We start from the raw sequence: 12885 nt of genomic DNA, 5'->3' as shown, positions 1-12885 counted from the left end.
GAAATCTCAGTGCTTCAGTTTCCTGGTCTGCTGAAACTGGAAACCCTTCCATACAGACTAACCCCAGCATTTACAATGTCTTCACTTGCATAATGTGAATGCAGTTCCAGCGTAAGGATTTTCAGAGCCCCATGGACTATTAAGTGTTGCCAAACAGGCCCCATTTACCCTGGTAACAAGGCTTTATAGGACTGTTCAGTTTGCCGCCATCTTGTTTGTAGCGGGGCATCAACATAACAGTTGCAGGATAGCACCCTCCGGATGTGCACATTATGTTCGTGGAAGATAATAATCCACATTTGTAAAGCGCAAACAATCACCCGTAAGGGTCTCTAGGCGCTGGGGGGCGTCGGGAAGATGAAGCAAGCTATTGCCCAGAGTCACATGGTGCTGGGCTAATCTGCCGCCGGCGATCGAACCGTGATCCCCAGATTCCGGAGTCAGTCGCCCTGGCCGCGGCGCCACACCGGCTTCAGGAGGCACATGGCTTCCCAGTGGCACACTTTTTGCTTCACAGAGCACTAAGGGACTGGTGGGACCTTGGAGTTGAGGAGACGCCAGAGAATGACCGTTATTGTCACCACTTCCTCATCACGGGCCAGATGAGAGTGGTCCCGTTGCTCTACAGGGCTCTGCTGAGGACACAGATGGCCCTAACGGATCTTCGTCGGCACTGGGAGTAGTACCTGGGTACATCGCTGTCTGATTACTCATGAAGGAGGAGATTAGAGCACACCCCTGGGGTGCCTATCAATGCTAACTTTAAGCTTATTCAGTTCTCCTACCTATACAGGGCTCTCCTCACCCCCAGTGTATTCATGCCAAGTTCCTTGCCACGGCTTCAAGCTGTCCTAGATCCTGTACGGATGATGCAGAATTCTTCCACATGGTGTGGTCCTGTCCAATACTTCTCCCCTACTGGACAAACGTTATTAAAGTGATTTACAAAGCTACTGATCGGGTCCTTGAGCACATCCCTCCAGTGTGTCTGTCGGGCCTGTATGAGCGTGAGGCGGCTCGGAAGGCAACAGACTGATTTGTGGTTCTGGCGTTGGTTCCTGCCTGCAGGCAACTAACTTGAGTTGGAAGTTGGCCCGCCGTCTTTATGTGTATAAATGGGGATTGGAATTAATAAAATAGACTGAGTGCAAAGTGATTCAAAGGGAAGAAGCAAGGGGAGTACAAGGGTGATGATACCCGTTTGGGATGCTGTACTGCTTGCTGGCTTTCCCAGGTTGGAACCTGTCGGGCGAATGTTGGAAAAAGAGCCCGCATCAGAAGTGGTCTGCTCTCCCTCTACAATGCATGGAACAGTCCTGAACTTGGGGGTTCCTCCTTGAGTAGTTAAGGAGTATGAGGGAGTGTCTCCCCTGGACTTTTGAATGAGTATGAGTGCAATGCTGCGCAAGTGCGGCCCTGGACTACTGGGATGGTCCGAGGATAGCATGCACCTCATCCGTGCTCAGGGTCGGTCTGCTCAGACTCCCTACACTGGATCTCCCATCTGTACATATGTACTCTTACTATGCTATACCTTATGATATTGATCTCACCACTGCAATGTGAACTGTCATCGTTTAACATGCTGTGTGCCTGCAGACCCCACTGTGTTCTTTTCTTTGTGGTCAAAATGCAAATAAAAAATATTTACAAAAAAGGCAGTGCTCTGCGGGTACAGGAGCTATTAAGAAGAGGGCATAGCAACATTCCCAGCACTATATATGCCATCAGAGAAAATCACATGCCCTGTGGGTACTGCAAGTACATGCACTGTGGGTAACCAGAACCTATTTCCTGTGGGTACCGCAAGCAGCGGTCCTGTGCACATGCTTTGGAGGAATATTGAAAACAGTATATACTTCGAGTCTATGCGTCTGAACAGTAGATATAGCTACACTATATTGGTACAGAGGGAAGTTGTGAAAATATCAGAGGAAAGATTTCTTTTTTGTTTTTTTTTAAACCCTTTATGGTTCTCCGTTAAGATAACCTACTAACACTACGTAACAATGCAGATTACATTTGCCCTGAAAACAATTAAGCTGAAAGGATGCTATGGCTCTATGGCTTTAATCCAACAAAAAATGCTAAAATTCACTAGTCCTGATTAACACTGCCACCTGAATGCCAATTAACTCCCAATTCTCCCATAAAGTAACTATTCATGACCTCACAAGTAACTTTGCAAATGACACTGCTGGGGATATTGACAAAGCCAGCATGCCCTGTGCCCCATACTCTGATACGTTGCACAGATAGGGAATGGCCTGAACTACAAGCAGGCTTGCCAAGCGTGAAGAGGCCATGGTTGAAGGACACTATGTGAAAGCCATTATATATGTTTGCTATATTCAGCACAAGTGGCCCAAAGACCATGCCAGTGCACTGTAACCCTATACAAGTTCATTTTTTTGCAGAATGATGTGTGTGACTTAAGGAAGCATTTTAGGCCACCCTGTGTGCATTAAGAAAATGTTGTCTGTTTAGCAAAATGAGCATTATCCAACCCTGCCGACCCCCTGGTGGTGAGGTGTGTCATCAGAGCTACAATATTTAGCTCACAGCAGTCAATTTGATAGTTATCTGAGATTGAGCCTATTTAAACTTTTGAACTATACCTTATTTTTGTCCGCCTCCATACCAAAATCTGCACACCGGTGTTCCACAAACATGTCATACTCAACAAAGCTGCCAGGATCCAGCAGCAGAAGAACCCGTTCTCGTGCTGTCAATTTTCCCTGAAAAACAGACGAGGACATGGTTAAAAAACATCAAAATGTTTCATGACAGAGATTGAACTGGGAAGTTAAATAGGCTGATGAAAGAAAAGGTATGGGGCAGTGTAAACCTGGACCTACGGGACCAGGCTGTAAGTAGACCTCTATGGACTATGGAAACTAAGGACTGGTAGGAAAGGTACTGGCAAGACGTGGGGTACACAAAGTTTTAGCAATGCATCAACACAATTTCCAAGATGTGGATTGACAAAGTCCTTTTGGTTGTACATACTTTACCCCTTTAGTTTCGGGTGTAAAAGTTTCGGGTGATCAATAGAAACTGAAATTGGGGCTATGCAGGATAGGGAATCAGAGATATCAAGGTATTCAAACAGTAATTAAAAAACGTTATCAAGTCATGGTTAATGTAAATTGAATCTTTAAATTAATTTCAAAGTGTATAGGAAACAATTTGTCTCCTTACACTTGACCCTTATTTTACAAGTTCTGATTTTGATCAACCAAAACAGGAAGTACAAAGATGTAGGAACAAGGCTGGTGAAGTGCATGAACTTCTTTGGCCACACACATCCCTCCTTCAGATCTATGCCGGTATAAATGAGCAGCTGTTATTACATAACCAACAATCAGATGTTTTCAAAGAGAATATCATACAAACATAAATGGATGAGTGCTCACATGATGAAGATGCCTGGTAATGCATAGAAGTAAAAGTCAGAAGTCAGTAAAAAAATAAATTTAAAAAAAAGGAACAAAATTTAAAACAAGCATTGGCATAGCCAATAGATCTCGCTTTTGTATTTAGTTATGCAGCACAATATCCTTGGTGCAACAACATCAACTGTTGCATGGCTAAACACTTATAAGGTCCCAAAGGCGAGACCTATTGGCTATGCCAATGCATGGTTAGTTTTGTCAATGTGTGAACTGTTTTGGCATGGTTTTTGTAAAACCTTATTGGTGTGCGAGCTGCCGGGCCCTCACCATTATAACAAACATTGGCAAAAGCAAAAAAAATGTTTTTGGTCTCAAAAAGCACACACTGCCACAGTAGTTACTGGCACTGACGGGAAGTGGCATTTCACGGGAGGGGGAAAACTAGGTTGGGAGGGGCCTTCATTCGAAAAGGTAAACAAAACAAGACTGCATAATATTTACAAGGAGTTCCTTTTTTCAGTCTAACCCTTAAAGACAGTATCTCCAAAATAACCCTCTCAGTTTCAACAGTTTCTCAAGCTAGTATATAAAGAAAAGGTGGTATAGTTAATAGGGTACAGGCGCCAAAAAGGAAATTCCACAAGGCAAATATGATTCGTATCAGATGTAGTAACGGTGCTGTAGGGTTGAGAGAACCACCAGCCTCTTAAAAATTGTGGCCTAAGCAACAAGAGAACATGTTAAGAATTCCCCAGCACACGTGAAACTAAAGCAACAACAATTTCAGATGTTAATCACATGTAATTTAGGATCAAACACTGGATTTAGATTTTTTCTTTGTCTTTTATTCTTTCTTCAGGCTTTAAATAGTGAACTGTTCCCAAGCCAACACGTGTTTCGTCGCCTCCGTATGGCTGTACATGCAACTTTTTCAAGGCTTTAAAATTCACTTCAACGCAGTACTCAGTGCGGCGATAATTCCAGGCCACACTATGCTGTGGCGCGAGGTACTAGTAAAGCTGCTGGGCATAAAATTATCAAATCACTGTATTATCAGCTGTCCTTTATGAAATCTTGTTCAGAGCCGCCGATCCGAGTCCTCTTGACCTCATGCAGCGTTTCCTCGAGTGCGAGGGTTGGCTTGGGAACAGTTCACTATTTAAAGCCTGAAGAAAGAATAAAAGACAAAGAAAAAAAACTAAATCCAGCGTTTGATCCTAAATTACATGTGATTAACATCTGAAATTGTTGTTGCTTTAATTTCACGTGTGCTGGGGAATTCTTAACAGTTTCTTAAGCTAGTCTGGCATACCGCTCCCTAAGCCGAAGACGTGCAATGCCCATAAAAGGAACATGTATCCTTATCTCTTGCCTCTATCTACTATGCAAGATAGTTTCCACTCGACTGTGCACTGAGCAAACTGGTCATCAATCATTTTCATGTCGGCACCCAATGCAGCATACAGCCACCAAGAGATCATCTTCACTTAACGTCATCAGAAGCTGGCATCCAACAAGTTAACATACTCTGTCCCATTCTGCAGAAGACCAGCATCAAGCACCTCCTGCTAAACCCTCTCTGCAACAGCCATCCACCACGCAAGAACCTTGTTTCCTGCAGCACGAGGCATCCACCAAGCGAGCATCTACTACTGAACCCCCTTCTGCTAGAGGTAGGCGTCCACAAAGTGAGCAACACACACTGACCAACCCGCTGGAGACATTCACTAAGCCAGCAACATGCACTGACCACATCTGCAGGAAGCATCCACCAAGCGAGCGACACACCCTGACCACATCTGCAGAAGAGTCCACCAAGAGAGCAACACTCACTGATCACATCTTCAGGAGGCATCCAACAAGCAAGCAACCCACAATGAACACATCTGCAGGAAGAATTTGCTAAACGAACAGCACCCAGCGATTCTTTTCTGCAGGAGGCCTGGCTCGAACACCTCCTACTTAACTCTTTGGGCAGAAGGCATCTACCAAACAAGTACCTGCACTTTTTAGAGCAGGAGACACCCACCAAGCAAGCATTTTAAAACCGCTACTGCAGGAGACAGGCATCCGCCACGCAAGCAACACACAATAAACGACACCAGTTAACTTAGCACAAATGCGCTGAACCTTCTTCTGTAGGAGACATTCACCATTTGAGGAGTACGCTGAGAATGCAGTCTGCATGACACAACCACAGAACAGCCACCACACCGAGACCAACATCAAGAGCAGACATCCCACCAAGCAAGCATGTGTGTGGGGGCCCACTCTGAAGGTGAAATTCACTAAGTGGGTGGCACACTGAGAACATCCTGCAAGAGACTTGCACTAAGGGACCATTAGGCAGTGAAGCCAGTCTGCTGGAATCATCTATTAAGAGAGCAGCACAAAATGAACATCTCCAACCACAGCAAGATGGCACCAGGTGAACAGCACAAACTACACAACACCCTTTCCGTAGGGTGCTTGCACTTAGGGAGCAGCACAAAATGAACACCTCCACACACAGCAAGAATGCACCACGTGAACAGCACAAACTACACTACATCCTTTCTGCATGGAGCTTGCACTTAGTGAGCAGCACAAACTGAACTTCTCCACCCACAGCAGGAATTAACTAAGTGAACAACACACTCTACACCCTATCTGCAGGGTACTAGACTTTAGCGATCAGCTCATCATGAAAATTACCAACCACAGCAAAAATGCACCAAGTGAACGACACACACACAACATCCTATCTGGAGGGTGCTTGCACTTCGCGAGCAGCACAACATTAACACCTTACCCACAGCGCCATGTGAAGAGCACACTCTACACTATATCCTATCTGCAGGGCGCTTGACCTAAGCGAGAACCCCAACATAAAGCACTTGCGCCGGAGGCCTCCACCAAGCCAGCATTTTTCGGACCTGGTAGTAAGACTACAAAGCACCTCGAGTCAATGCCCTGTGCATGATTCAAGACTGAGCTGGAGTCAGGTGTCTGTCAAGCGGACCTCTCTACTCTTGCGAGTATTCGTGGTTACTGTTACAAGTGCCCAGCCCAACTAGGAGTGAGTTGTTACACTGTTGATCGATGACACGTTGCTACGGGTAGCAGCTAACACGGATGTGCATACAGCAGGCGGTTCACTACCCCTTCTAAGCACAGATACGACAGCAGGAAGTGCAGGTCTGCTTCCAGATTCTAGGAGGGTGGTTGAGGGGGTGGGGGGGAGGTATGGAGGATGGAAGAGATCCCAGACATGCACAAATTTCTCCTAAGAAGTACCAAGTGAACTCTTGCTCACCCCCCGTCCGGGCGCAGACGGAGGCCATGTTGCGGTCTTCGTAACTAAACCACGACTGAGAAACAAACCACAGCTAAACACTGTCGACGGAGCACGAAGCAAAGCCGAGAGCATGAAATCACCTGACTGCCAGCAGCCAAAGCCATGACGCCAGAGGACGGATGCACCGTCGGCGTGTACCTGGACTGGAGGCAGTTTCAGAAGCAAACCTATGCGCAGCGTCCCGGCAAGCTGGGAGGAAGGAGGGATGGTTGCAGCTCGCAGGAATTTATATCCACAATGACTAAGGCAAAGATCATCAAGCGCCGAGCACTAAAGAAAAGCGAACATGAAGCTCTGGAGCTTGGCGGCCAGTCCCAGAATCTCGCAGCAAAGTCAGGCATGCACTGGTGCCACTTGCCAGGGAGAAGGCCAACGAGCAGGCACGGCGGGGATGTCACCGACCAATCTGGTGGAGACCCCGACACCCCAGGGCCTTGTTTTGAGTTGGCAGATGCGGGGCATCTCCAAAAACGTGAGATATTCCGTCCGCTCCATAATGGGGGCATCGGTTTTGGTCTGTGATGATAGCCCAGAGTTGGTCACTGTTCTGTGCCCCAGATTCACAAAAACACAGTTGTGACTGCGCTCACAGAAAACAATATTTAAACAAGTGCTGAAAGACAAGCGCGGCCCAGTGGCCGCGAAAGTTAAAATCCATCTACAGCATTTACCTTACAGGAGCGAGCAGCGGCGGGTGCGATAATTGCAAACAGATGGCACCGCTGCTCGCTCCCGCAAGGTAAACGACGTGCATGCACGAGGGCTCATTGGAAACAGTGCAGTACAAGCACGAGTTTCCACAAAAGCCCGTAGTGATTCCAAGAGGTCACTCCAAAGCAACGCTTGCGCGCTGCGTAGGCGAGACTTAAAAAACCTCTATAGGAAAACATCATTGCACAAGAAGAATTATTCCCTGAAACCCAACTAAAAATAAAAACAAAATGTACTTGCATTTCTTAATCTTACCATTTCATTTTTAGGTCTCGCCTGAGCCAGCGTGCATGCGCTGCTCTGCGAGGCATTTAGTAAGGGCTTTTAAACTCTAAACACACGATTGTGCGTGTGCTTTTTGTAATCAGCTATTGGGCTTTGCATGCGTCTTTCTAAGAAAGACAGCACGCAATTGGCCCAAGGCGGGTGCATGTCCCGCCTTCTCTGTCCCCTGGCCTGGGGTGTTCGGGAGCGAGCAGCAGCGCGGCCCTGTGCCATCTGTTTTTAATTATCATTGGCGGCGTGCAGTGGGCCAGATGGAGGGCAGGCTGCATTCCAGTCTCAGGTTACTTGTTTCCACTCGGGAAGTGTTCATTTTGAATGTTTAAGGAAGGGGGCGGCTGCTGGGCTTGGAAGGGTGGTCTGCGTTTGGCTTTTCTGTCTCTGAAAGTATCCAACGCCAGCATACGTACAAAAAAAATATATATAAAAGGCCCTCGCAACAACTCCCAACAAAGGATCGGACACCACCCCCATCTGGAGTAAGAGTCGACGCTTTAGAGACATTTTAGTCACATTGCCCCCACACTCTGATATCAGCACAATCACTGCTCTTCCTGAAAGAATACAAATAAACGCGCAACAGAAAGAACTTGGAAAGCAGCTACATTTCGGGATCAGGCATCGAGTATGCGGAAGTTCAGTTTTTTTTAACAACTAGGAGACTTAATACGAAGAACAAAATACCCGTCATCCGAAATCCATCACATGCTTTCACTGTCACACTGGCTTAAAATACGTATATTTTCTCTTCTTTAAAAAAGTACGTTGTCCGACAGACCTCTCCCTTGTCTGCTTGCTAACGCCCGTAGAAAAGTACTGAAAGCAAAAAAGAAACCCAAACTTTTCAGGTCTCTCCACCATCCATACCACATGATCACGTTCTCTCTCAGCTTTGATAAATTCATTTTATCTATTTTCGAGCAAGTTTTCTACCATTCAGCAAAACAAGAAAAGTGGAGACTGAGGTAAAACTTATACATAAAATTGCAGTGGCCCTGATTTTAACCTTAACATACGACGACGAGGGAAACATAAGACTTTTTTCTTCTTTCTTTTTTAAAAATTTCCCTCGTGTATGCCGACTTCACCTCGCCCCCCTCCCAACACCGCTCTTACCAGCACAGGCCGCGCCTGCTTTCTTCTCTCTCCCTTTCTCAAGTTTAATTACTTTTTTTCCCAATCTATTTTTATTTCGCATTTCTCAATTGCCTACATTTTCTCCCTACCCCCACTCTTACTTTGTCAATTTCCCTCTGTCTTTTACGCAATTCTTTTTTCTCCCTCCACTGTTCCTTTACTTGTACTCTATACTTAACTTTGATTTCAAGTCACGCCTAGTCAAATGTTACTACTTTATTTTCCTATTTTTCCATTGTGTATGGTGCTTACAATTTAGTATTTAGAACAAAATATTTATAACTATAAATAACATATAGCAACGTAAAAGCAGGACTGGATGAGCTGCTCACATTTTATTTGGAACAACATTTGATGCTTGTTCTTTTACAGTTTTCCTTTCCCCTCTTTGTCTATCCACTCTCTCATTCTTGATTCTTTTCTTTGTCTTTTGCATTTTTTACTATTTTGTTTAACCATCCCTCAATTCTTCACTTATCCCCAGGCCCTTGTCGTCTTTCTCCTGGCTTTCTACCTATGATCACCCGTTGTGTACAGGGAGAGCTCTGTCTCTAGGAACAGGAGTGCGTGATTGCAAACCTGACGGTCACTTCATACAATGCACCAAGCTATGAAATAAATACTAGACACTCGCATAACAGCTTATTTAAATATGTATCAGCCATTTACCTTTTCAACTACCTGTGGGATTGAAACTGCTCACTCCCTTAGTGCTGGGAATAATAAGGGCATGATCTAATGTGGCGGATTCTTAGGAATGGGGAGTGAAAGCAATAACGCTGCGCCACCTGCTAAACGCTTCATTTGTTTAGTCTTATGTAGTATTTTCCTTTTACATTACAATGTGAATACACAGTTTATTTTGTGTCTTACGCTTGCTTATCTTGGGGAGAGGTTTACCCCACAGCAAGTAATGCCCTCATCACCTCATCCAGGACTGCTCCAACATCTATAAGGCAAGTTAGAAGTTTAAAGAATGTCCAAACTCAAAAAGATAAAAACATGAAGAAAAAGAACAGTTTAGGAGTGAGTCAATCTGGAATCAAAATTACCAAGAGAACTTGCTAATAGTCATATTGTGACAAACACAACAAGATGATAGAGTGCTGAAACTTTTCAACCACTCACAGATCTGGGTTTGATTCATCATTCTTGTGCTCACTATGCCACCCCAGTTTTGAACCAGCCATATGCAAATCAGTCTTGACCCTGTTCCTCATGGGAATCGTCCAGCCCGAACTGCCAAAGCAAGTCCTCCCTGGACCAAAAAGAAGCATCCTGGGACCGGTTTAACGGTATTACCCCTCATCAGCCAGGCTAGCTTGAATCCAGTGGTACAGTGAGCAAGGGACCCGTGTCTGGGCATACCCTTGGCCACTTAGTGCAAACACAACAAGATGATGATTGAAAAGGGAGCACTTTGATACATATTATTTTTCTACATGGTCTTGCAACATTTTAAGCATGCAAAAATGTGATTATATATGTATATGAATTGATACATTACACTTAATGATATAATAAATGAGGCCCTGTGTTTTTCAAAATGCACACTGACTGACTGCATTAGTGTGGGGGAGTCATGCTCTGCACCTTGTCAGCGTATAAAGACAGGACCAAACAGAAAGCCCCAGAACAAGTATAAAGCAGGCAGCAGTAATGTAAGATGTCCATGTACATAAAATTACAAACAAAAGGGACCCACACAAACACATATACAGATAGAACTGGTATTTTCAAGGCAGACAGTGTGCAGGCTTCCCTCACATAAAGGAAGCCCAATCGTAGTGCAATTCTTTCTTTAAATACACCAAACAGTTACAACAAGAACAGAAGCAGTGCAGTGGTGGGCAGTTCCTTTCAGCAGGCGATATCTGCAGGTTTCCCTTGGAGCACTCATAGAAGCCGCAAAAGGTGGTGCATATGTATATCGGGGATGTTTTTATTCAGATTTTTTGGAAGAACATGAGACTGGCTCCAGGAATCACTTAATACATACCGTTTTGATACAAAGACTTAAAATATTTGTTGAAAAGTTTCAGCGCTCCGAAGAGTACAAACGAGCTTCCATGGTTTTTCACAAAACAACAGCACAATGTAACAATGTGACTACATAAGCATGCAGCACGATGAAAAAGGTAATTCAATGTGCAGTGTCATATGGAAGGAACGACCAGAAAAGCAGGTCTGGCTGTGACAGGGTATATTATTAATGCATGCCATGCTAGACGGATAATACCACTCAGTGCCACATAATTAGACGCCATAGAATTACACTCTACTCAATGCAACATAAATACACTCCACAAAATACCACTCCATGCGACAGTTACATGCCACGTAATTACACTCTACTCAATGCAACATAAATACACTCCACATACCACTCAGTGCCACATAATTACACTCTACACAATGCAACAGAAATACACTCCACATAAATGCACTCCACACCATAACACAATTTCACTAATCATAATTTCACTCAACACCACAGTTCCAGGCCACACAATTCAACTCCACACATTTCCAATACACACCGCATAATTACACACCAAACATATTTCAACTCCACAACTCCACAATCCACAATGTACCTCCAATCCACACAATATAGTGTCACCACCTGAGCACCAAACATCATTCACCACCACCATTTTATCAGCAGCGCACCACCGAAGCATCACGTCAGTCTGCCCTTGGAATCTGGCATCTGTTAATTCTCCCCTAGTGTCCGTCCGCTGCTCGTGTTCTATTTAAATTACTGTTTTCCAAACTCCACTCCCCAGTTATTTATGTCCCGCTGCCTCATAACAAAAAAATATATAAAAAGGAAGCATAAGAACAGACAGGAAGAAGTTGCCAGCAGTGCAAGTACAAAAAAAATAGAAGACATTTTTCATGTTCAAATCTTTTTTTAAATCAGGTTTTTCAGTTGTATATGATGTCGTCTTCGCTTGTATAAAGTTAACAAAAATGCTTATCACTTTTTATTATAACTTTTCAACATAATGCACAGTAGCCACAATGCTCTACAATATAGCCAAAAGTTCTGGCTAAACACATAAGGTCCCAAAGGCGAGACCTATTGGCTATGCCAATGCTCGTTTTTATTGCGGTTTCCCAACGCCTTCTCTTAAAAAAGCATTGGCACAGCCAGTAGGACCTTATAAGTGTTTATCCATGCAACACGATGTTGTTGCACCAAGGATATTGTGCTGGATGACAAAATGGCACTGAAATGCATTCGCTTCATCACTTAGAACACATAAAGCAAAAACACAGAGTGAAAGCGTCATCCTCAATACTTATAAAAGCATTTCATTTGTTAGTGTTAGAGATTTGTGTTAACCACTAGATGGCACCAAATACCAAAAAACATTGCGTGCTGCTGATATTAATTCAATACAGTACCATACTCCCATAATGGCCCGACTAATTGCAGAAGTATTGCCAGAGCTTAGTTATTTACACATTTTCTTCACGAGCATCTTATATATATATTAACTACTGAGAAGGAACAAAACAAACTGGGAATAAGGTGGGTAGTCATCCTATAGGTGCCTGGACGTTTGTGTGTACTATGCGGTTTGTTACAAGCAGTTTTTTCCGCCATTGCACTGATTTTGCCTAGCATGATCACATTTTCAGATATAAAAATCAAAGTTGAAGAAAAACAATCATAATGAAAGCACTCTGACTGTCGAAGGCGTGCTCCCCCTGCCTCCTGAATTCCAATTGACGCGCATCATGGGCGGCATTCTCTCGCGATCACTATTGGGATCGTCCGCAAAATATGGGATGATCATAGTAACGTCAGATGTTTTAATTGCCCTGCCTTGTTCTGTGGGGTTATGTGCTCTGTTGTGGTGCCAGCATAGGTTTGTTACTCCATTGCGGACATTTCAATAGGTTTAAAGTTCTTAATATTTTAAATTAACATTTGTGCACCATAGAGCTAAACCATGTTTTATCACCCCCGACTGGAAGATAGAACGTTCCCTATAGACGTCTGATCGGAAA

At 44.2% G+C, this 12885-nt stretch overlaps 1 protein-coding gene across 1 annotated transcript in view; it reads right to left on the bottom strand.

Annotated features, from left to right (window-relative positions):
* Positions 1-12885, bottom strand: part of PCCB (propionyl-CoA carboxylase subunit beta) — a 548767-nt gene that overhangs the window by 480642 nt on the left and 55240 nt on the right. The window contains exon 2 of the mRNA XM_085634345.1: positions 2619-2738. Within this exon, the coding sequence (XP_085490471.1) occupies positions 2619-2738 (120 nt within the window). The remainder of the gene's footprint in view (positions 1-2618; positions 2739-12885) is intronic.

This window comes from Triturus cristatus, chromosome 11, assembly GCF_964204655.1.
Source record: "Triturus cristatus chromosome 11, aTriCri1.1, whole genome shotgun sequence".
NCBI classification, from domain to species: Eukaryota; Metazoa; Chordata; class Amphibia; order Caudata; family Salamandridae; genus Triturus; species Triturus cristatus.
This window is presented reverse-complemented; position numbering and strand designations above follow the sequence as displayed.